At 40.8% G+C, this 23,585-nt stretch overlaps 1 protein-coding gene across 2 annotated transcripts; it reads left to right on the plus strand.

Annotated features, from left to right (window-relative positions):
• The first annotated feature begins 2,760 nt into the window (after positions 1-2,760).
• On the plus strand, positions 2,761-17,341 carry LOC148741128 (uncharacterized). Of its 2 annotated transcripts, XM_088756419.1 has the most exons (18): positions 2,764-2,879; positions 4,223-4,277; positions 5,673-6,025; positions 6,509-6,673; positions 6,746-6,859; positions 7,899-8,021; positions 8,138-8,234; positions 8,797-9,015; positions 9,833-10,209; positions 10,657-10,824; positions 11,169-11,279; positions 12,086-12,202; positions 12,827-12,917; positions 13,142-13,531; positions 13,775-13,897; positions 14,798-14,923; positions 15,171-15,554; positions 15,972-17,341. In XM_088756419.1, the coding sequence occupies exons 2-18, from the start codon at positions 4,259-4,261 to the stop codon at positions 16,232-16,234; spliced, it is 3,240 nt and encodes a 1,079-aa protein (XP_088612545.1). In that variant the 5' UTR covers positions 2,764-2,879; positions 4,223-4,258; the 3' UTR covers positions 16,235-17,341. The 2 variants fall into 2 exon arrangements, with proteins under 2 accessions (XP_088612543.1, XP_088612545.1); XM_088756417.1 differs by lacking the exon at positions 4,223-4,277 and having other exon boundaries at positions 2,761-2,879.
• Positions 17,342-23,585: the final 6,244 nt, after the last annotated feature.

Raw genomic sequence — 23,585 nt, forward strand, 5'->3', positions numbered from 1 at the left:
CCCCGTGTGTATTAGCGTCAATCGTTTCCTGTTTGCTTTTCTTAGAAAAGATACAAAGAAAATACAAGACACGCAAAGGCACAGGAAAGGTATCACCACGTGAATTCAGTTTGAGTTGACAGTCTATTTTTTTCGGCCCAAGGACGTATTTTTATAGCAGTTTTAAAATAGACAAATTGAGGTTTCCAGTAACGAAATAATAGATACATACATAATTATACACATAAGCATACATTGTCCGCCGTATAAGCTAAAAACACACGATCAATCGGCTCACTAAGTAGGGATACATGAAATATCATATAATGTATTATCAGCAAACAGCGCTCTCTCGTTTAGCTGAGGAAAAATAATGACAAAGGGTCAAAGTCTCTCGGCTTTTGCATGATCTAACTGGTCTCAGCTGTTTTTATTCACTGATATCCTATCCAAGCTAATAATACAACAAAAGAAAACAAAACGAGTTCAGGCAAATTTAATTTGTTAGGTGTCGTCTGACTAAACCGCCAGTCGTTCTGTAAAGAATCAACGTGGGGGGTTTGTTCCTTGATTACGATGATAAATGAACACTCTTCAGTGTTGTCGAAACCTTATATTCAGTAATCGACATGGGCCTCTAAAAACAACCATAAGTTTAAATGTCGTTACGGCTAGTCAAAGAGCTGCTTGCTTCACATGACATAATTTGCCCAGACGTTATTACACAAAAATAGCTGAGATGAAAATCAGACCGGTTCAAATTTAGAGCTTCTTGTTTTTGAGTTGAAATAAAAAAAAATTATATTAATTTGAAGAAAGTTGCCTGGAAGCTTACTATCCCCGCGATGACTGTACTGACAGATTACGAAGTAAAAACTGTAATTCGTAAAGCACTAGCTCACATGGTACACTACACATTTTCGCAACACCACACCACTTTTGCCTTTTTTATTTTTCGTACAGAGTTAAATCTTATGTCTGCTTTAAAATAAAGTTTTCCCGTTGCGTTTTCTTAGAGTGGAAAAAGACCCAGAGGTCCAAACTCACAAATCTAGAAATGAATATGAAAGCGATCTTCGCAGTTTTGAGAACTACACCATCTTCAGAAGCCGAAAAATCATTATTCATCCTATTTGACTGAATCGAAAACAAACGTTTTACCTAACGTTTCCAAGCACAAAAAATTTAGATCTCCAAAAGTGAGTTATTTAGAAAAACGTATTTTCATCTCGTACCTTGGTGCATCTCTTGGGGGAATTTTCGCGGCAACCCTTCATCTTGGCGCTGGTTTTTCATATTAATAGCATGTTCAGTTTGCATCACGCACTAAACTAAACTTTTTAGTATCTGCGGTATATATTTTTCATCGGAATTAATGCGTTTCTAGCCAGGAAAGCAAATGAAAACAAGCAATACGGAATATGACATATCCATTGGAAAAATATAGAGATTTGATCTGATAAATCGCTGATAAGATAGGAAAGTTTTCCTTGGAGATTTTTCTGTCCACATTGATGCGAAACAAACCGCGGGAATTTTCTTCTCTCTCCATTTTCAACGCGAAAGATGCTGTAAAATGCATTCCATACAAACAAATGTGGTTTGATCTGTTAAGAAAATGAAAATAAGACGCTTCTAACCATCCATCTCATGATTTCATCGACTCTGAAGGACGTTTGTCGCTCGTGAAACATTTATCGTAATCTGAAAAAAATTACGTCTCAGTGAAGTAAGCAGCTTAATGACTCCTTGTATTAACATTTTAACTCATCGTTTTTCAGAGTTAGAAGCTCACGTCTTTAACATGTTGGGTATTGAATTTAAGGTTTCGATAAAATTAAAGGGTCTTCATCTTTGCTTTTATCAAAGAACAAACATTGACTAGTTCCAGAATGACTGTTGATTTGTTACTCGTCTAGTTAACAAACTAGACGAGCCTATACTTGTTTCATTTCGGTTATTATTTTTGGCCTGAAGAGGATATCAACAACTGATAACAGTTGAGACAAGTTAGATCGTGCATTAGAGACTTTGACCTATGTTATTAAAATTCCTCAGCTTAGAGAGAGAACACTTCTTGTTGATGATCATACATAAGATGGTAGTGCTTGTATTCCTGCTTAGTGAGCCGACAAAAAGTACTTAGAGTTCAAACACACATCGTTGGACTAATGAAATTGATCTTTGTGTTTTGGGCTTTTTGCCAAGAACATACGGCGGACAATGTAGACGTTTTATTTATGTGACTGTCGCCTTAATACTGGAAACCTTTTAATGCTATTTCAAAACCGCTATACAAATATTTTAAGCTGATAAAATAGTCTGTCAACTTTAACAGAATTCACCCGGTGATAACTCTCACGTGCCTTTGCAAGTCTTGTTTTCTTTCGTAGTATTTTTTGGCTACAAAAGGATTTCGGAAAACGAATGAGGCTGCTACACACAAGGAAATACATCAAAAAGTTTTCATAGGCTCATTTTTTTTTGGAAATAGAGCGATATTGGCTGATGATTTTCTGCCTGACACCAGCGTATTTAAACCACTCAGTAATTTTTTTTTTTTTTTTTTTATCACAAACGTTTGACAGATCAAACTGATCAACATTTCGGTAAACATTTGCTAATCAGAGAAACTGAATTAAAGAAAATACGGTTTACGGTTAAGCTGCACGTATAACTTAATTATTGTTTTGGGAGGATTTGGGAATGATCTAATGACCATCACATGACAGATATGAATGCTTTTAAGTCCTTGACCACTCGTTTGACAGTGGTCATTTCTGACTGACTATAGCACAGTTCACTTCATAAATTGCAAGCCATGATTTTCTCTGCCATATTCTCAAAGAATTATCTGCTTCGTTTGCTGTGGATTTGCTTGATGCAGGAAAGCCTAAATGGTATTTCATTAATTTTGTAATTTTAAATTTTTCGTCATTTTTGTTCAATTTAATATTTATTTTGCTTTTAATCAGAGTAGTATAGGCTTTGACTATAGATTGGTCCTGTAGTTTAGTAGTTAAGCTGCGATCGTGGCTCGTAACAAACCTTCATTCTAGTAAGTAGCAGGAGTTCGTTAAGCAAATGTAATTGGGTCAACAAACCTAAAAGCTCTCAGGCGATGAGCTTAAGTAAATTTGGCCTTTTAACGTAACGTCAGTTCAGTTTTAGCGAGAAATAGTCAAATCCAGCGCCCCACCTCCATTTAGAAGAAACTATAATGAAATACTGTGTCGATAACCTATGGTAAAATTGTCCAAAAAATTAGTATGCTCTTCTTTTCCTTTGGTCCAAGCAGACTTCTTTGCAATGCTACCAGTATCCTTTGTGTTCCTAGTTGATTTGTGACACTATATGTTCAGGCAGTTCTTCAAAAGGAAAGAAAAATAGTCCTAACTGTTAAGCGCGATCCTTATGAAACGATTTGGGAAAGATCCCGAGACGGCAACTTCCACATCGAAGTGTGAAGGATGATGGGAGGAGGGTGTGCCACCCACCGAAAGTTTTCCATCCACCCGCATTTCCTTCTCCTGTTGCACCACTTATGAGTCTAAACACAGGATTGACAAATACCGTCGACTCAGAATGTCAGAGAGTCACGCAACTTGCAAAATTCATGAGTTTGCTCCCCTTTCATTTTTTCCCATCATCTTTTTATTTTTTCTTTTTCGAACGCGAGCACATGGTATTATTGACCATTGTTTTTACTTTCTTAGAAACAACTGCTTTTCGCAAGATATGGGCAACCAGCCCTGATTTCCAAATTTTACTTGAGGCAAGAGTTTCAGCTTCAGTTTTAGTCGTGAGAGACATTGAGCCCTGATTTCTGTGAATGACCTCCTGTTTCCAGCTTTATCGTAATCTGCTCTTGGTCAACTCTGAGGAAATAAATTCGACAAATTAAAAGAGAAGCAAATAGAGAGGAATATCTTTGAATCACTCTTTCAATTAGCATGGGGATTTCTCATCAAGAGCTAACTTTCTGTAGACACAGAGTATTGCTAACTATACCAAACTTTTACAGCATGCACCGATAAGTATTATTGAATCAGGATGTTAGCTCAATTACCTCTGTCTCCATTTAACCCTCACGTGATTGCCGATAGGTCCCTACTGTTTTTAAAATATAACACTGATACAACGATGATGTCGTTAAATAACGATTTACAGAACATTTTTGCCATTTTACATTTTGCAAATATCACTTATTTAAAAAAAAAGTTTAATCTTTTATCTTTCCTAGCCGCTCAGAGGGGAAAGATTGACATGCAAGTAACAAATGATGACCCCAAATGCCAGTACGTGTCATTCAGCAGCAAATTCTCTGATGACGGAACTCCCATCAGAGTATTTGCTTCCATTAATCATGGAAACAAGTCATTTTTCGTCATTTTTGTTCAATTTTCTATTTATTTTGCTTTTAATCAGAATAGTATAGGCTTTTGACTATAGACTGGTCCTGTAGTTTAGCAGGTAAGTCACGACCGTGGCTGGTAACAAACCTCCATTCTAGTAAGTAGCAGAAGTTCGTTAAGCAAATGTAATTGGGTCAACAAACCTAAATGCTGTCAGGCGATGAGCTTAAGTAAATTTGGCCTGTAACGTAATGTCATTTCAGTTTTAGCGAGAATTAGTCAAATCCAGCGCCCCACCTCCATTTAGAGGAAATTGTATTGAAAAACTACGTCGATGACCTATGGTAAAATTGTCCAAAATATTAGTATGCCTTTCTTTTCCTTTGGTCCAAGCAAACTTCTTTGCAATACTACCAATATCCTTTGTGTTCCTAGTTGACTTGTGGCAATATATGTTCAGGAAGTTCTTCAAAAGGAAAGAAAAATAGTGCTAAGTGCCAAGCGCGATCCTTATTAAACGATTTGGGAAAGATCACGAGACGGCGACTTAAAAAGCTTCCACATCGAAGAGTGAAGGATGGTGGGAGGAGGGTGTGCCACCCACCGAAAGTTTTCCATCCACCCGCATTTCCTTCTCCTGTTCTACTGCTTATGAGTCTAAACACAGGATTGACAAATACTGCCGACTCAGAATGTCAGAAAAGTCACGCAACTTGATAAATTCATGAGTTTGCTCCGCTTTCATTTTTTCCATCATCTTTTTATTTGTTTTATTTTTTTTCCAACGCGAGCACATGGTATCATTGACCCTTACTTTTACTTTCTTAGAAACAACTGCTTTTTGCAAGATATGAGCGACCAGCCCTCATTTCCAAATTTTACCTGAGACAAGAGTAACAACAAACCTTCAGTTTTAGTGGTGAAAAACATTGAGCTTTGATTTCTATGAATGACCTCCTGTTTCCAGCTTTATCGTCATCTGTTTTCGGTCAATTCTGGGGAAATAGTTTCTACAAATTAAAAGAGAAGCAAACTGAGAGGAATACCTTTAAATCCCTCTTTCAATTAGCATGGGGATTTCTCATCATGAGCTAATTTTCTGTAAACACAGAGTATTGTTAACTATACCAAACTTTTACAGCATGCCTCGATAAGAATTACTGAATCAGGATGTTAGTTCAATTAAATTCTGTCCATTTCACTCTCGATATGTCGATATGAAACACTGATACAACTATGATGTCGTTTATTAACGATTTACAGCATTTTTTGGAATTTTTACATTTTGCGAATATCAATTATTTAAAAAAAGGAATTTAATCTTTTTATCTTTCCTAGCCGCTCAGAGGGGAAAGATTGACATGCAAGTGACAAATGATGACCTTAACTGCCAGTACGTGTCATTCAGCAGCAAATTCTCTGATGACGGAACTCCCGTCAGAGTATTTGCTTCCATTAATCATGGAAACAAGTCATCAGGTGTCCATGATTTAGCTTTTCTTTGGATCGAAGATGTTACAACAAGCAGTTTCAAGGCCTGCCTTGTACAAAGCGTCAAAATCATTGTAGGTAACAGCACTATGATTGATTGGTTTGCATTCCAAGGATCGCAATCGGGAGTATCACATGGCCAGACACGGTTTAAGGTTTTCACTACCGGATCAAGATGCAACTGGGTTGCGTTTTCTCAGGTACCAATGATTTCCGTTGCTCTAGGTTGGCAAATGACTGCTCCCTTACCTTCTTCCTTTGTTTATTTAATTTTTCTTGGCAAGACTAATCTGAAGTCCTCAAACCCTCCATTTCATTTTTTCCTTGACTTTGTAAATTTTTTTTCTGTATTTCTTACTTTCCCTGATAAACCATTTATCTCCCCAATTCCTTCGTTCCTATTCATGTTCTCTATATCATTCAGTGTATTTTTTACTCATCTGCATTTGGTCTTTACGCAATTTCTCTCCACTTAACTAATAATTGTATTTACCTAATCGTCTATTTACCGATCTGCTTATTTATTTACTTATTCATTTGCTCCCTTCCTTTCGTCTCTCATTTTCCATTGTCTCTCATTTTCCATTTTCCACCTTTAAAGTTTGTGTCACGTTCCGTTAAAACAGTCCTAACTATTTTCAAAAACAAACAAAAAGCCTCTGTGTTATTTTCTTTTATATCAGGCATTTTTATCAGTTCCCAAAATCCACGTAACTGTGCAGCATGGAATTCCAAACAAAGGGCAGGACGCGATGAATGTTTGGATTGCAAATATCTCCACGAATCGGTTTGAAGTTTGTTTACAGGAATCCACTACATTCAGCGGCCTTCATGACAAGTTTTCGGTGGTACGTAAAAAAAAAACCATGACAAAATTAATTTCACGCGTCTATGACATTCCTTCAAATGCTTTTTTGCAGAACTGGATGGCTTTCGAACATTACCCGTCTGTTTGGGGGGCAAAGGAGTTCTCAACAGTAAAGTTTTCCCAAAACGAGATACCATCTACAAGAGACAGTTACGCCTTGTGTAAGGTATGACAGCGCAAAGGTTAATTCCACATACTTTCAATGTGATCACTATAGCTGGTCTTGTTCACCTTAAAAACGCTTTGCTTTGCTTCTTGACCTCTGACAAAACTATAAAGGTAAAAAAAAAAGGTAAAGTCTGTTTACGAGCCAGTGGCCATCAGGCCGGCACTTAACTAACTGGTTTCTGTAGCATAAAGCGACTAGGAGTATTTCTACTTCGCCCTGGATGGGATGCTAGTCCCCGTCCCAGCATTCATTTAAATTCGCTGGAACCCATTTAAACACCTGGGTGAAGAGAGGCACTGTGAGAGTAAAGTGTCTTGCCTAAGAACACAACACAATATCTCCGGCCAGGGCTCGAACCCGGGCCACTCGATCCGGAGTCGAGCGTACCAACCATGAGGCCACCGCGCCTCCATATGACAAAACTATGTAATGGAATTATTTCTTCCAATTGCGTACCTTGAAAATAAGGAGATCTTTTACTTTAAACAAACGTTATTCCATCGCCTTTAAAAATTTCTACCCCCCGCCCACCTCCTGCCTCCTGTATGAGGAATTCAAAATAAACTTATGGCGGGTGAGTGATGCCTTAAAAACCGAATAAAATTAATGTACCTATTACGTATTTCAAAACGTGCTCAATGCCCAATCTTCCTGGCAGTGATAGTGTAAGCTATTCTAATTTTTTAAAACCGAACCACTAATTTCTGAGATTTCCATAAACATAAATACTATCCCTACTTGCCATTGAAAGGTTCAAAATAACCGGCTGCGGGCGAAAGAAAATTTATTTCACCCTAAGGGATAAATAAGAGTAAAACCCATGAATTTTGAACATATGAAAATCGTATATGTGTACTGCGGTTTCATGACAAGTATGAAAGCGATCCTCGCAGTAATAAACCCTGCCTAGGTAATAGTGGAAACAAGGCCTGAAAAAAAATTCAGGCCTGTAAAGTGTAACACCAGTTACCCTTAACTCGGGTTTGTCTTCAATTACACATGGATATAACTTTTCTCTATGTTCTACGACTTTCAGAATGTTACCTTTTCAAGTCCATTTTATTCTGCACCAGTAGTACTCACCACAGTCATTAATGGTGTCGTTGACAATGCAAACAATGTGTGCCCAGCGAAAGGTCCACTAATCACTTGGCTGGAGGTAAGACGACATAATTTGGGGTATTTCACTTGATGAGATTATTAAGTAGCCACAGAAGGCCAAAACGGCGTCTATATCAAAGTTTGTACATGTACATGTTTTCTACGTTTTTATAGGAAGTGACCACTTCTTACTTTCGAGTGTGCATTAAGGATAGCACTGGATACAACGGTCAGAGGAGCAAAGTTTTAGTAGATTACCTGGTTATTGGAGGTAAGATGTATTAAAGGAAACTTATTTTTATACAAATTCTTCTCCTACAGATACTGGTGACTTCTCTCGATGTACCAAAGACAGGGAGGGTGATTATTCATGGAGCTGTAATGTTTCTGACAGCTGTCAATCAGTGTGTGGAATTGCACACGCGGTCAAAAAGAGAACGAGAAACAGATGTAGTCGGTTATGGTCTCACATGTTTATCAATTATCGTTGCGTTGCATCGAAAGCCTCAGTGGTTATTTAAGTATAAACACCACAGGACCTAAATAATTCAGTTTCATAACAAGAATTAATTGGAGTTTGGAGTTGCATGAATAGTTACAGATGATTTACAATGGTATTATGTGAAGAGCTTTGCAAAGACAATGCCGCTGATTTCAGATTGCTAAATGTGGAACGAACGCAATGTGACTGTAATTTTTCGATAAAGTGCTAAAACGCTGAAAAGCACATTCATTTCTAAGGTAAACATCACCATTTTTTAAACACGGTGAAACGGTCTCTTTTCTTAATAAATACCTGGTACTCGTGTCAAACATGAAAAATTCGTTTGCAGATCTCGATCCCTGTACAAAGGCAAGTTGCAAGTATCACAGCCATTGTGTTGCCTTGTCTCCAAACAAATATACCTGTGCTTGTGAAAGGAGCTGTCCATCATATGAAGAACAGGTCTGTGCGTCTAATGGCCGCACATTCACTAACTTGTGCCTGTTAAAGAAGGAAATATGTAAAACTCGCGGGAATTATACCAAGTATCATCCTGGCAGCTGTACAGGTATATTTCTGAGAGCCACATTGATCCATGTAATTGTTAAATGCAGCAACCTCTCGTTTCAACTTTCTCAGTTACTTTTTGGGAGGGATTATTGAGAAACAAATGGTTTTTAGGCGCGTTCTTTCAATCTTGAAACAAATTTAGTACCACAGAAATTAATTTTTGCAGAAAACCAAGGTGATTTGAAAGAAAAAAGAGGAGAGAGAATTCATTTCATCTATTGGCAAAAGATCGTTACCAAGGTCTTTGCTTAAAATTTCCGTACTGCCGGTCAAACAAGATATATGTATGAAAAATTACAACGAAGCTAGAGATGTTCTGCAAAGCGACTCAACAAGAAACGGATGCCCTGCCTACTCTTGGAACCAATCAGATGGCAGGATTTGTGGAATATAACCCGCTCAAGGAATATAGATTTTGTAAAGATGAAATAATTTAATGTAATAAGAAAAATCCATGTCTCAGATGGGATTTAAACCCACGACCCTCCGTGATCTAGTCGGATGCTCTAACCACTGAGCTACTGGAGACTCTATAGTGAGCAAGGGTCAATATGTGGGTATCGACAGGAGCCACTGTGAGTTTCATATGCGCTGATCTAAAACTTGGCTGTGTAGCCGCGCGATGCGGCTCCAGTCCATACCCACAAATTGACCCTTGCTCACCATAGAGTCTCCAGTAGCTCAGTGGTTAGAGCATCCGACTAGATCAAGGAGGGTCGTGGGTTCAAATCCCATCTGTGACTTGGATTTTTCGTATTACATTATATATAGATTTTAGAAAAAGAAACTAAAATTAAGCTTTCAACTCGTTGTAGGTTTCCCTCTTCAGAAAGGAAGACATCAGTTCCGAAATGTTCCTTCCTGGGCAGAGGATCATTGTGAAGTCATCAAATTTAAACCATTCGTATTTTATCCTGATCAGAAAATTTACATTCAACTTACGGTTAATCACGTGAACTACAGTGACTCCACTGTGGTACACGAGGCAACGACACCTTGGGTTGAAAGCGTCAACGGCACTCAATTCACAGCCTGTGTCACTCGAGCTGGTAGGAATGATTACCCCTCAGATAGCTTTGCCACAGTTGATTGGGTCGCTTATCAGGGTGCTCCTTCTGGGGGAGTGGCAGGCCAGAAATGGTTCTCAAGATGGTGGACTGGGACTAGCTGTCAAACAGTCACCTTTGCTAAGGTATAGTGAGTTGTAATGTCTCATTTTTAATTTTCTTCAAAACGACCTAAGAGTACACAAAACAAGCAAAAAGATTCCCTGGATTGTCTTTTTTTTTCCGCACTCCAGACATACAGACCTCTTTTCTTTAGTTTTAGAAAGCTAGGCGTAAGGGGAGGGGAGATCGCGGAATCCACTTTGCAAGGAGTGAATGATGTTCTTTAGCAGTTAAAGATAATGCTTCGCAGCGTCTGACCTCTTTTTGAACACTTTAGAAATATACTATTGTGAAAACAGTTGGAAAAGGGTTCAGATTACTCAATACATGATAAGCCTGCTTTTTTATCTTCTTGACTTGTTAGTTCGTCTGTTTGGTTTTAATTCATAGGGGTCGACATGATTTGCAGATACTTTTAATTTCGGTAAAAATCAATTTCTTTAAAGAGTTATTTCCTCTAATTTCTAAAGGGAAAATATTCGAAACCACCGACGATTTTTGCAACAGCTGAGCACTACAGATCGCGCCTTATGCATGATGCCACCAGTGTATGGCTTGAAGATGTCACAAAAGCTTCCTTCAAAATTTGTCTACGGGAACTGCAGAACTTCGCAGGGGTTCATGACGACATATCGGTGGTAGGTATTTCTAACTCAGTTTTTTCAGTCGCTATTATTTTTGGTAGAAGAAAAAATACAGAGCAAAACAGCTTAAAGGGATGGAAAATTCTGCCAATTATATAATGAGCCATCATTCCTCTACCAGAAGAAGATAACTTCTTAAATTTGAACTATTTCGTGAGAATATAATTCTTCTAATTTGTATGCTTAGAATTCTCTGTTGAATGGAATGACTTAAGTCAGATACCAATAACTGGTATTTATCTCTAGTAGTGTATCAATGGTAGCTAGAAATGAAACCCTAGAATTGAGAGCGACTTTCAGTGGTTAATACTGTACCCATTTTACGTTAATTTTTTTAGAACTGGTTGGCGTTTGAGTCCCTCCATAGACCATTGTTCTCAGAACACAGTGAAGTCACTTTTCAGAATAACGTTTTGCCTTCCGAGAATGACAATTTTGCTTTTTGTAAGGTGAGCACAAGACTGAAAACAGAATTAGGGCTGATCACTAAACCTTAGAAATTCCCTTCCCAAAAGTTTGGGCCACCCATCGACCTAAAAAAAAAATTGTGGAAAATAGATTTCGTATGGTGACTGTTCTTGAAGTGCCGTTTGTGAAATTGGATAATGTTTCTCAGCAAGGAAACAGAATCATTCAGGCAAAGTTTAAATGTGCAAAAACGGCTCGGTTCACGCAAGTCACAATAATCTCATTTACATAAAGCGAAATACGAATGAAACTTGCCATTCTTCAGACGTAAGAATCCTAGTTCACTGCAAACCTGACCAAAGCATACGATGACTTTGAGACTTTAGCAATGCAATATTTTATTCTTTTGAATTAGCTGAAGGCTGTAACATATAACGTAACTCCTCCTCACATAACGGTTTTTTTCCACTAAAACTCTTTCAATGACTGACCAGCTGTGTTTATTATCCTCATGTCTCTATGATTTACACCATTTGAGAAATTTGTCCCATGTTACCGTCCATCTGTTAAGTTAAAGATGGTAAAAGATCACGTGTGACGCCAAAACGTGGTAAGAACAAACAAGTGGCACACGAAGTGCAGCCGTCTTCTATGACCTATTAATGGATGGAACCACGGCAACAAGGACTGATTTATTTGTTTTATATGATAGAAAAAAAACAAGATTCTGTTAATAGTGACATCATCTATGTGTCTCTCCTCCCCTAGATCATAGGTAAGAACTAATCAAAATTCTTGTAGGTTTAGCCTATGATATGATAATAAATTTTTTCTTTCGTACCCTAAGAATGTAAGTTTCGGGTGGAGCTACAGAAAATTACCATCAGTGTTGTTAACGGCAAAACATTCCACAAAGGACGGAAATGCAGCCGAAGAGTGCAATGGAATTGTAAGCTGGATTGAGGTAATCTGAGAGGCTAAAATTACAGAGAAGCATTGGAACATCCGTTCAGTTTTCTCCACTATGTTTTTCTACTGCGTCGTCAGCATGATCGAACAGCAAACGACAAAGACGAAAGAAAAAGCTTGAGTATCCTATGATGAGAGAAAATAACCCGGTAAACGGTTGGATTAAAATGCAATAAGTCACGGAGAATCCATAAAGGGAATGCTAAATCAAAAGTTTTACCATATTTCAAGCTGCTCTAGTCTTTTTATTCTCAGCTTTACATATGAGTGTGACTCAGTGAGTTCTTGTGTCATGTCGTGAAGTGCCTTTTCTTCTGTCCAATACGCGTTATGCCATTTTTCCCTGATTCATGCTACCTCGAAACTTTTTTGATAGTTTCCAATCTGCCTATTTTGCCACCTCTTTTTCCCATGAGTTACTGTAAGTTACTGTGTTCGTATCACATATTTCACCTGAACGACAACACGCAAAGTGAAAAAAAACTTTCATTGATATGTACTCCACGAGGGACTGGTTGGGTTATTACACACCATTAAGGTCAGTTTCCTGGAGAGCGATAGAGCTGACTTGAACAACATATCCTTTTGACTTCTAAAGTGTTATCTCTTTCTTTCTGAGTTCATCACCCGTTCCGGCTTCCGCATTTGTGTCAAAGAACTCTTCATCCAGCGTTTCGATCCATTGACGGTGTTATATGCAGTACTATCAGGTAAGAGTATTTAATATTCCAAAATCACTTCGCTTATGAGCAAACCCCCAAAGCGTTAAGAATTTGAATCAAAAGAGGCTTGAACACATATGGTAGTAAGGTCTTCAGACCCTGTGAAAAAATATCTCAGGGCCCCTAGGTCCCCTAATCTCTGACAACACCTTCCTCTCCCCTTTCCTCTCAAGCGAAAAGTTTACCTTTCGTTTCACCATTTATTCCAACAGATGTTTGCGAGGATGACTGGGAATATTTCAATGGATATTGCTTCAGAAAAGTATCTTCCTGTGATTCTTGGACCAATGGTCAGGGAATATGCGCAGCCCTGGGAGCTAATCTACCAAGTATCCATAGTCAAGAAGAAAATGTTTATGTTCAGAGTCTACACGGCGGAGAACATTCTTGGCTGGGACTCTCTGATACCAAATCTGAAGGCCCCGAAGGGACCTTTGATTGGAGCGATGGAGCACCATTTGACTTCCATTTCTGGGCGGAACACCAACCAAAAAAATCACACAAACAGAACTGTGTTCATACACTCGGTTTCCTTCAAGATCATCGGTACCAGTGGAAAGATGTAAATTGTACTGAATGTCACAGATTTACTTGTAAGAAAGGTAGGATACAGTTTGAAGGATAATGGAAGATATCACCAGCAGTGAGGAATTACTGACGGTGATGAGAGTGATGAGAGTGATGAGAGCAATAATCTCGGAAAAAAGAGATGATGTCATGATATGTCTCGCAAATTTTCATTTTTTTCTCAGATGCAAAATTGCATGGAGATGAAGGTCAACAAACTGACTTCTCCACTTTGATACTTGCAAAATTTTAACTAATTTCTATCTTTACTTTTACAGACTACGACGAATGCAAAGATCTTTCTTACAATTGCCCAGAGAATGCCACTTGTGTGAATAGAGATAGTTCATACTCATGTCGATGTCCTTTTGGATTTCGTTTGAATGGAGACAACTGCTCGGGTTTGTAAAAATGTAACGCCTTTAATTAACAGCACGGTTATGGTTACGAAGGAAAATTATCATATAAAACAGTCTAAAACCGTCCCTCAAGATACAAACAATGCCTGTTTAAGAAAATTTAGGAATAAACCTTCCTTTTGAGCGCGAGTTACGAAAGTAAACCAAGTTAATTTATCTCAAAGTTTTCCCTCAAGAGATTTACCAGTTCAGCTAACGATATAAAAAGGCTTCTGATTTGGGTCAATTTTTAGATGAATGACGTCATCTTTATTGCTATCTCTGATGACGGAGAGATACATTACAATTTTTGGCCTAAACAATTTTAGATCTTCATTTTCCTTCAATGAGTTATCTTCATTCTTTGCCACATGCTTTACGGAAACACTGCTGCTTGTGTCTTATTTTTATCAAATTACGATGGCCCAAGAACAAAAGAAATTGCCTTACCTTTTGAAATGGTAAAAACTCAAGATGTTTCACACAGTTTTGGCAATATTCTCTAAATAGGCTATTTAATATGAACCGTATATGGCTAAGATTCTGCCATTTTCCAAAACCCGACAAATCTTACTCGAAAGATCTCATTTTTCTTACTCCCGAAACATTGCGTCATTAATTAGCACTTCGCCAAGATCGTTATCTGAGCACGCGTAATCTTTCAAAATTGTCGTCTTTTCGTAAAGTTTCCTTATGGATATAACTGCTGGAAACCCTAGAGTCCATCATTTAAAAACTGTATTTTTTAAACTAACATTATACTTCTTTCTAGGTAACATCGCGTGATCTTATCGCACCACCGAATGTTTTACTTATGACATTTTTAATACTCGCGCTATGTTCACGTCCAGATCTCGCGCGATCAAAAACCCTATCAAGACTGTAATTTTGTTCTTCAAACAGATATAGACGAATGCAACTCTGGGTCATTTTCTTGCCATGAAAAAGCTCAGTGTGTAAATATTCCTGGTTCTTACTCTTGTAAATGTTCAGCGGGATACACAGGCGATGGAAAAATAAACTGTACATGTAAGTAACAACTTTAGATTTGGTCTCCATCCTTCTCTCGGATACTGATCAAACAAAATACACCCGACCTCAACTCCCACCAACCCGAGCTTTAACGGGATGTGAAAAACGGATTAGAGTTATGCGGGGCGCTCTAGATCTTTGAAGTTGAGGAGAAAGTGCTGAAAGGGAGACAAACTTTACTGAACTGCATTTGTATGTTGTGCCCTTTTATTCAAATTAATTGTTTCAAAATATCTAAAACTAGACTCAGCAGCTAAGGACTGTGGTGAGCTGCACAAATCTGGTAGAACAACCAGCGGCGTTTATACAATCGACCCTGATGGTTCTGGTGCCTTTGATGTATATTGTGACCAGACAACAGCCGGTGGGGGGTGGACAGTGTTCCAAAAGAGACTGGATGGTTCGGTTAATTTCTACCGCGGCTGGACCGATTACAAGAATGGCTTTGGTAACTTAAATGGAGAATTTTGGCTGGGACTGGAAAAGATACACCGTTTGACAACAACGAAGAAAAGGCTCCGAGTAGATCTGATGGACACCACTGGATACACTGCTTACGCCGAGTACGAAATGTTTGCAGTTACCAGCGCGAGGACAAAGTACAAGCTTAGCCTTGGCAGTTATTCAGGTAAGTGAACGAGGTTTGTCATCCTTGTTGATACAAGAATTTGTACTTTATAGTGGACCTCTGCATGTGATGTTGATATTGGTTCTCATTAATTACGGTTTAAAACATGGTAGAAATCTTAAATTGGTCTTTTTTACAAATATGCGTATTATTTATCAGGTGGGAAGTCCGTAATGAAAAACATTGTACCAGAGGCATTTAGTTTAATTCATGGTTGTAGTGTTCTTAGAAATGATGAAATTGGATAATTGAACGAGATAAAAACACGATTCCGCGCTTTGCAGCGCCAACTCACGCACAACCCTTTACGTCTTATTTCTGTGATGTTACAGTATAATTGATTAAGCTGAAATTGCATTTACCCGTGCAACACAGTCATTATCAAAATATGTTTAGACTTCTTGGGTTTTACTTCAGGAACTGCTGGTGATTCACTTTCTCTTCACCGTGGCTATTTCTTTTCAACCAAAGATCAGGACAATGACAACTGGAGTGGTCATTGTGCTGTGACTTTTAAAGGAGCCTGGTGGTACGAGGACTGTCATCACTCTAACTTGAATGGACTTTATCACCGTGGGAAGCACTCATCCTATGCCGATGGAGTCAATTGGCGTCACTGGAGAGGACACTACTACTCCGTCAAGAGAGCTGAGATGAAAATTAGACCAGTTTCATTTTAGAGCTTCCTTTTTTGTTCCCATTTCAACATTTTTTATCCTAATTTTTAAAGGCTACTAGAAGAAACAGGATTAGGTTAGATATGGATTAACAAAATTTAGTAAGACAGAGTTATCCTACCTATGAAAACGATTCTGTATATATTATGCAGCAAACAAAAACGAGAATGATCCCGTCATATTTGTCCAGGATTGCGCAAAGATACTTCAACTCGTTCAAAAGGAAATTACCAAAATCGATTCGTTTGAAAGAACGCTCTCGATAGTAATGCAAAGGTGCTGTTATCAGGTAACATGATGTATGAAAGTGTGAGTGTGTCCTGACTGAGCCATTAGCTGAATCAGAACACAACAATGGGGATTAGAAAACCTGCCCAAAGGCGTTTACAAAGAGTTGTGTGGTTGATAAACAGGGTCGACTGTAGTTTCAGTATTCTTGTCTTTCAACCTGGTAATTGCTTACAATCACCGAGAAGTTTTCAATTTAATCTTTTAGAGGTTACCCACTATTCTTTCATCTGCTTAGAAAACAAGGACTTTTACTTTGAGCAGTAAAAACGAACCGAATGATTAATATACTCCGTGATATTGTAACTTTAAAAATAATTTCCACAAGTTTGATTTCACATTCAATTCGCTGCAAAAGAGAGAAATTAGTTAAGAACTGTTTAAGGTTTATGCTTGCTTGTTAAATATTCTGCATGAACAAGAAAACCCAACGAGTTCCGGTAACTTTATTAAGTACTCTAGTCATATCCACACAGTCCATGGCCTTTCAGATCGGTTCTTTAAACAAAAGAATACACACATTTATTTGATATTAAGAATAAAAGACAGATCTAAGTTTCTAATAGATACAGAGACTACAGAGAGTCGTTCAGCTGAATTGATCCACTTCGATAAAATAAAATGAGCCTAAACTCGAAATGACGACTCTGCCTGAGGCAAAGTTTGAACTAAAGAGCAGACTCACTCATTCATTTGATCTGATTTTTAAAAGGTCTGACTTTCTTTAGAGTGAAAAATCTGAGTAAGCGTTAGCTGGCCGGGTAATTTTAGAATTTTTTGTTCTTCATTCCTTTGTCAAGACAATAAAGGCGAATAAACGAACGGAGTGGAGTCATTAATTGATGGGGCTCAGAACAACTGATTAGAAAAACTCAGAGAGTATATTTAAATATCTGCCTTACGAAGTTTAGCAGATATTTGTTTTCTGCACGTTCTGTATGGAGTGTGGTCCTCGCTAAGTACGCGTACTGGTATGTCTCTTGTGTGTAGGTATTTGCATAATGGTATCTAAGTCTGAGGTTAATTAGTATTCATCCTTCGGGTTGTGAAAGCGATCGCATACAGAACTTTTTTCAGTTCATCGACCAGAGTAGCTGACCTGCACTTGGGTATACGATTCGCCGTACTATTTGGGCAAAGGATTTGAGAGTATAAAACTTTAATTGCTGACTGTGCTGAGTGCCTGCCGGAGGGAACGCCAGTCTTTTTTCTTTATTTTTGGTTTGGATCACCCATCTGGTCCTTGGCCTTTTTCGGTGAGTCCGAGCTTGGTTGTGGCCCATACAGGTTTTCGGCTTTGCTGAGCTTGGTGGGTTTTTTTTCCTTTTTTGCCTTTTGAGGCAGGCTTTTTGAGCCCTTTTTTCCTTTTCTTGAGTGATGGTTTTGGTTTGCGCCAGAACATGTGTTGTGCATGCCACAGCGGCAGTTACAGTCAACTCTAGACCGGATGTTCTTAAAATGCTTGAGAAAGTAGTTGATTTCAGTAAATTGTAGGCCGTTCAATTTGTTCCCAGAGGCCTCATTCGCCTCACGTTTAAGGATCCGGATGATAAAGCGAGTCTGTTAGAGCGCGGTATACTTAAACTTAATGGTGAGGAGTGTAGCGTTACAAACTCTGATCGTCCTCATACTCTTGTTTACATTCATCAATACCCTGCCGAAGGGGATGATGAAATTATATTTGACGACTTTAAACATTTCGGTAAAGTTGTCTTCTGTAAGCGTCAGACTTCTATGGGGAGACCTGATCTCCTTACCGGCTCGCGCATCCTCACGATGTCGCTTGAAAAACCCATACCGGCGGAGATTACAATCGATGGATATCCTGTCCGTACTTGATATCGCGGTATAAAACCTTTCTGTTCAATTTGCATAACCATGGGTCATAAGGCTGCTGATTGTGCTTTTAACGGGAAATGCATGAGATGTGGGGAAGCCGGTCATTGGGCTCGTAATTGCCCTTCACGTCGAAGTGATAATGTCTGGGGCCCTACGCTCCCAGGAGCTAGCGTTGTTCCCCCGGCTGCTGATTTCCCGCCAATCTCTGCTGGAAACGCGGCTAACGTGCTGGTCAACGCTCCCATTCCGTCAAATACGGTTGATCCTGTTGTTATCACTGTTCCTAGCGAAGTTATTAACGTATCTATTAGTAAACAATCTGGGGCCTCAGAACTTAATTGTAATTCTGGCCAAAATACCAGCCAATCAATTAATGTTAACAATAGTGTCGTAGAAAATAGTAGTAATTCTGGTCAAAGTACCAGACAGTAGTTAATGTCAATGATAACAATAGTAATTCTGGTCAAAGCACCAGTCAAGTACTTAACAAAAGTAGTAGTAAGTCTGGTACCAGTCATGTAACTAAGGTAAATAATTTTAATTCTGGTCAAAGCACCAGTCAAGTACTTAATAGTAGTAGTAAGTCTGGTCAAAGCACCAGTCATCTAATTAAGGAAAATAATAGTCAAAGCACCACTAAAGTATTAAATGCTAGCAATTGTTCTGTTGTTGGTGACATCGATGAGGATATTACCGAATTTTCTTCTCAAGACTCTACCCCTCTCCAGGGCTCGGAGTCCCCTGTTATCTCGGAGTTCTCCTCTCCTCTCACGCGAAGTGTGTCCTTTGACAACTTTGAAACCGTCACCAGAAAGCGCCCCGCTAAGAAACGTGTGATGCTCCCATCCAATGCTCAATTGTCTAGCACGATCTCTAAGCGGCCGAAGACTGTTCCCAATCTTCCCAATAAGAAGGGGAAACCCCAGCCCTGGCTTTCATGAGGGACATTTATTTTTTCCTCATGACTTTGTCTGTACTTATTTTAAATGCTAACGGGCTAACGGTATCAGAGACCGGTCCAAGCGAGATGGCCTTGTGCAGTGGTTGCGGAACTTATCTGTGAGTGTGGACCTGGTCTGCCTCCAGGAAACACATTGTATGTCCGCAAATGAGTGTCGCTCTTGGTTTCTCTCTTCTGGGTTTAACTCTGTACTATCTCCAGGCTCTACTTATTCTTTCGGGTGTGTGATTCTTTACAGCCCCACGTTGTCTTTATCTAACTCTTGGTCCGATTCTGACGGCCGTTTTCTTGAGTGTGAATTCTCCTTTCGTAACCAATCTTTCCGTGTCTGTTGTTTGTATGATCCGAATCACAACCCTGCACGAGACCAGTTTCTAGACGGGGTCCACCCTAAAGTGGACCCCTCCATTCCTACACTATTGTGTGGTGACTTTAACACTGTCTTTGACCGTAGCCTGGACAGACGTGGCTCGGCCCCCACCGATTCGTCGCGGGAAAGTACTACATCACTCCGCGGCCTTTTTGACGCATGTTGCGTTCTTGATATCTACCGGTATCTGCACCCCACATCTCCCGGTTTTACTTGGACTAAGTGGAATGGCGCTCTTGCGTCCCGGATTGACCTAGTCAGTGTTCCTTTCCTTTGGATAACATCGGTAAATTCATGCTCTGTTGTTCCGTGCCCTTTCTCGGACCACTGTGGTGTTCTCACCTCCGTGTCTGTCCCAGACCTGTTCCACCAGGTCCTGAGCTTTGGAAACTAAACACTGCCATCCTCAAAGAAAGTGAATATGTCCATCTGGTGACCGACTTTTGGCGCACTTGGCAAGACTCCAAAACTGTCTTCATTTCACTCAGTAAATGGTGGGAGGAGGGCAAAAGCCGCTTCAAAGGTCTGACAATTAATTATTGTAAATCAAGGTCTTCTACGAAAAAACGCAACAGAGACACTCTCGTCAATCTCATTGCCCACCTGAAAGCCTACCAGTCAGCCCTCTCCACCCTTGCAGCCCTCGATCGTGAAACTGCCCGTGGTGTCCAGGTAAGGTCCCGGATCAGATGGGTTAAAGAAGGTGAAACATCATCGTCATACTTCTTTCGCTTAGAGAGGAAACGTTCAGTGGATCGCTGGATACCCGCCTTGCGGGAAAGCGGAGGTTCTATTGTCTCATCCACTGAGGACTTATGCCTTACGCTAAACTGCTTCTATTCTGATCTGTTCTCGGCCACTCCCTCTGATCGTCACGCCCAGTCCTCTCTCCTGTCTAATCTCTCGTTCTCACTACCTCCTGATCAAGCTGAGACATGTGAGGGCCCTCTAACCACGGAAGAGTGTCTCGCTGCAATTAAAGGCATGGCAAAAAATAAGGCCCCTGGCCTTGATGGTTTCCTGGCCGAGTTCTACCTCAGGTTCTGGGGTGTTCTCGGTCGAGACCTTGTAAATGTCCTAAATCACTGTTTCCTCTCTGGGTCCATCGCTCTCTCGCAACGTCGTGGCATTATCACCCTAACATTCAAGAAGGGAGACCGCCTTGATCCCCGTAACTGGCGCCCAATCACTCTGTTAAACGTGGACCACGAGATTGCATCCCGAGCTATCGCTGGCCGACTCTTGAAAATGATCCATCTCGTAGTCAACAAAGATCAAACCTGTGGTGTACCTGGCAGGTACATCGGGGAAAATGTCTCCTTAGTTCGTGATGTGGTTCACTACACTATGTCCACGGGATTTCCTACAGCAATCTTGTCACTGGATCAAGAAAAGGCCTTTGACAGGATAGATTGGGGATTTATGAAGGCTACCCTCTCTGCCACGGGCTTTGGCCCCTCTTTCATCGCGTGGGTGAGTCTTTTCTATCATCGTGTACAGAGTTCTGTAAACGTCAATGGGTATCTCTCTCCCTTTTTCTATCTGTCGCGGGGTGTCCGACAAGGTTGCCCCCCGTCCCCCCTCCTCTATGTCCTCGCATCGGAAGTCCTGGCTGCCAGTATTCGCGCTAATCAGAGAATCTCTGGCCTGTTCATTCCTGGTTTTCCACCATTATCTCCGATATCTCAGTATGCGGATGACACGTCACTCATCTTGACGTCGGAGGACTCTATAAAAGCCTGCTTTGAAGTCTACACTCTATTTGAAGCTACCTCCGGTGCTAAACTGAACCAAGCGAGGTCCAAAGGTCTCTGGTTGGGTCAGTGGGTTGGCCGGACTGACCCCCCAGTCGCCCTGGACTGGTCGCTAACAAAGCTAAAGATCTTGGGAGTTTTTGTTGGTACCGGGGATTTAGAGGAGGAAATTTGGCGCTCTCGCATAGAGGCTGTTGATCATGTTCTCAAATCCTGGCGTAGTCGTTCCCTGTCCCTCCGCGGCAAGGCCTTAGTCATCAATGCCCTTACCCTCGCTCAGGTGTGGTACGTGGCGTCACTCGTCCACATGCCTGCTTGGGTGCGGAAGGAACTTTTCCGTCTTGTATTCTCCTTCTTCTGGTCTGGTAAACGGAAACTCATGGCCCGCACTACCGTGACCCAGTCCCCCCTTTTCGGAGGCTTTTCTGTTGTGGATGTTTCAGTTAAAGTATGGGCTCTGCTCGGCCAGTGGGTGAGAAGGTTTGTCTCCTCCACATCTGACTGGTGCACCATGTTGTCTTTCTACTGTCATTCTCATTTTGGTGTCACTCCCCTTGTTGTTTTTTCCCGCCCTTTTTCCTTGGATCCCCGTTTTTTACCGCCCTTTTACCAGTCCCTTATTCTTGCTTGGCGCGGGGTCAATGGCTCTTTCTCCACGTGCCAAACCCGTCTCATATTTGGTTCTTCCTGTCCACTTGTCTGCACTCCTGCCTCTGATATGTCTACAAAGTCCTGCTATTCTTATCTCTTATCTGAGAACATGGTTTAACCACACTGTATAGAGAAATTCAACCTTGTTTATCCATCTCTGGATTGGCCTGCCACGTGGCGCTCTCTGTCACTATTCGACCTCGACCGTCCTGTGATAGTCCTCAACTGGAAGATTGCTCATGGCGTCCTTTATACCGCCCAGCGTCTTGCCTCTCTTGGATTGTCAGTTCCCCTCCCCTGCTTCTGTGGTGCCCCAGTGGAAACACTGGAACACCTGTTCTTCTACTGTCCCCTTGCCCAAAGTTTACTCTCCTGGCTCCAGTCCTTTATGTTTTGTTTTTCTTCCATGTGCCCAGTGTTACTCCTCCGTCCCGTTCTCTTCGGCCTCAACTCTGATGAGCTGATCGCCACCCCCGTATCTTTGTGTACCTTCTCAATCTGTCCAAATTCTGTATCTGGCAATCCCGGAAACACTTCCGCTTCCACAAAACCTGTCCTGGCGCTGTGGCGGTAATGGCTAACGTTCTGTCTCGCCTCAAACATCACCTTCCCATCTTGTTCAAAAGGTTCAAGTCTGACAGACGCCGTCGCTTTTTTCACCGGCAGTTGGGCGCCCGTGGAACCATAGCTTCTGTTGTAAACGGCTCTCTGGTTTTTCCATCTAACTGTTTTGCTCCTCTCCCCGTAACTTGAGCGTGTGTGTCTAGCTTGAGTGAGTGTTTCTGAGTCACTTGTGCTGGGTCTCCTTTACTGGTGTACTGCACAATGGCTCCTTCATGTTCTCCGTTTCTGTCTCGTAACCCCTTGTCTGCGGTCTCCCTTATTGGTGCACTGCACAGGGGCTCTACTATCCGTTGCTTGTCCCTTGTGCTGGGTCTCCTTAGTTGGTGTACTGTGCAGGGACCTTTTCATCCGTCCTGTTTTGTCTTGTAGCCCATGTCGTTGTGTCTTTTAATGTGTGTGTGTGTTTTTTTTTATGTTTAAGGTGGACGGCCGGGCCCCCGATGAAGGGCGTGTGCAATGCCCGCCGACCAACAGGACTAATCCCACCCATGGCTTGCGTGCAATGCCTTAGGGTTGGGGTCCACCAGAAACGAGGGTCACCAGACGCCAAACTCGCTGGGGAATCGAACCCCACCTCAACAAAAATTAACACACTCACACCAAAAATTGAACACACACACTCGATAACTTAAATAACTTAAACTACTTTTTAGTTTTCATGTGTATGAGGTGGGGTTCGATTCCCCAAAAGAAGTTAGTGTCTGGTGACCCTCAGTTTGTGGTGGACCCAGCTCGTAGGCCTTGCACCCCCGCCTCGAGTTGGATCAGACGTGTGGTCGGCAGACATTGCACCACCCTCACGGGAGCCTGGCCGTCAGCCTCAAACACAAAAAAAAAACTTTCCGTGGACGCGGCAGACGTCGGTGT

Source organism: Stylophora pistillata, chromosome 1 (assembly GCF_964205215.1).
Source record: "Stylophora pistillata chromosome 1, jaStyPist1.2, whole genome shotgun sequence".
NCBI classification, from domain to species: domain Eukaryota; kingdom Metazoa; phylum Cnidaria; class Anthozoa; order Scleractinia; family Pocilloporidae; genus Stylophora; species Stylophora pistillata.

Coding starts and splice junctions, on each gene's coding strand:
- LOC148741128 (XM_088756417.1), top strand. CDS start 2,801: ATGATTTTCTCTGCCATATTCTCAAAGAATTATCTGCTTCGTTTGCTG. Junction 6,026..6,508: donor ACTGGGTTGCGTTTTCTCAG/GTACCAATGATT, acceptor CTTTTATATCAG/GCATTTTTATCAGTTCCCAA. Junction 15,555..15,971: donor TAGCCTTGGCAGTTATTCAG/GTAAGTGAACGA, acceptor GTTTTACTTCAG/GAACTGCTGGTGATTCACTT.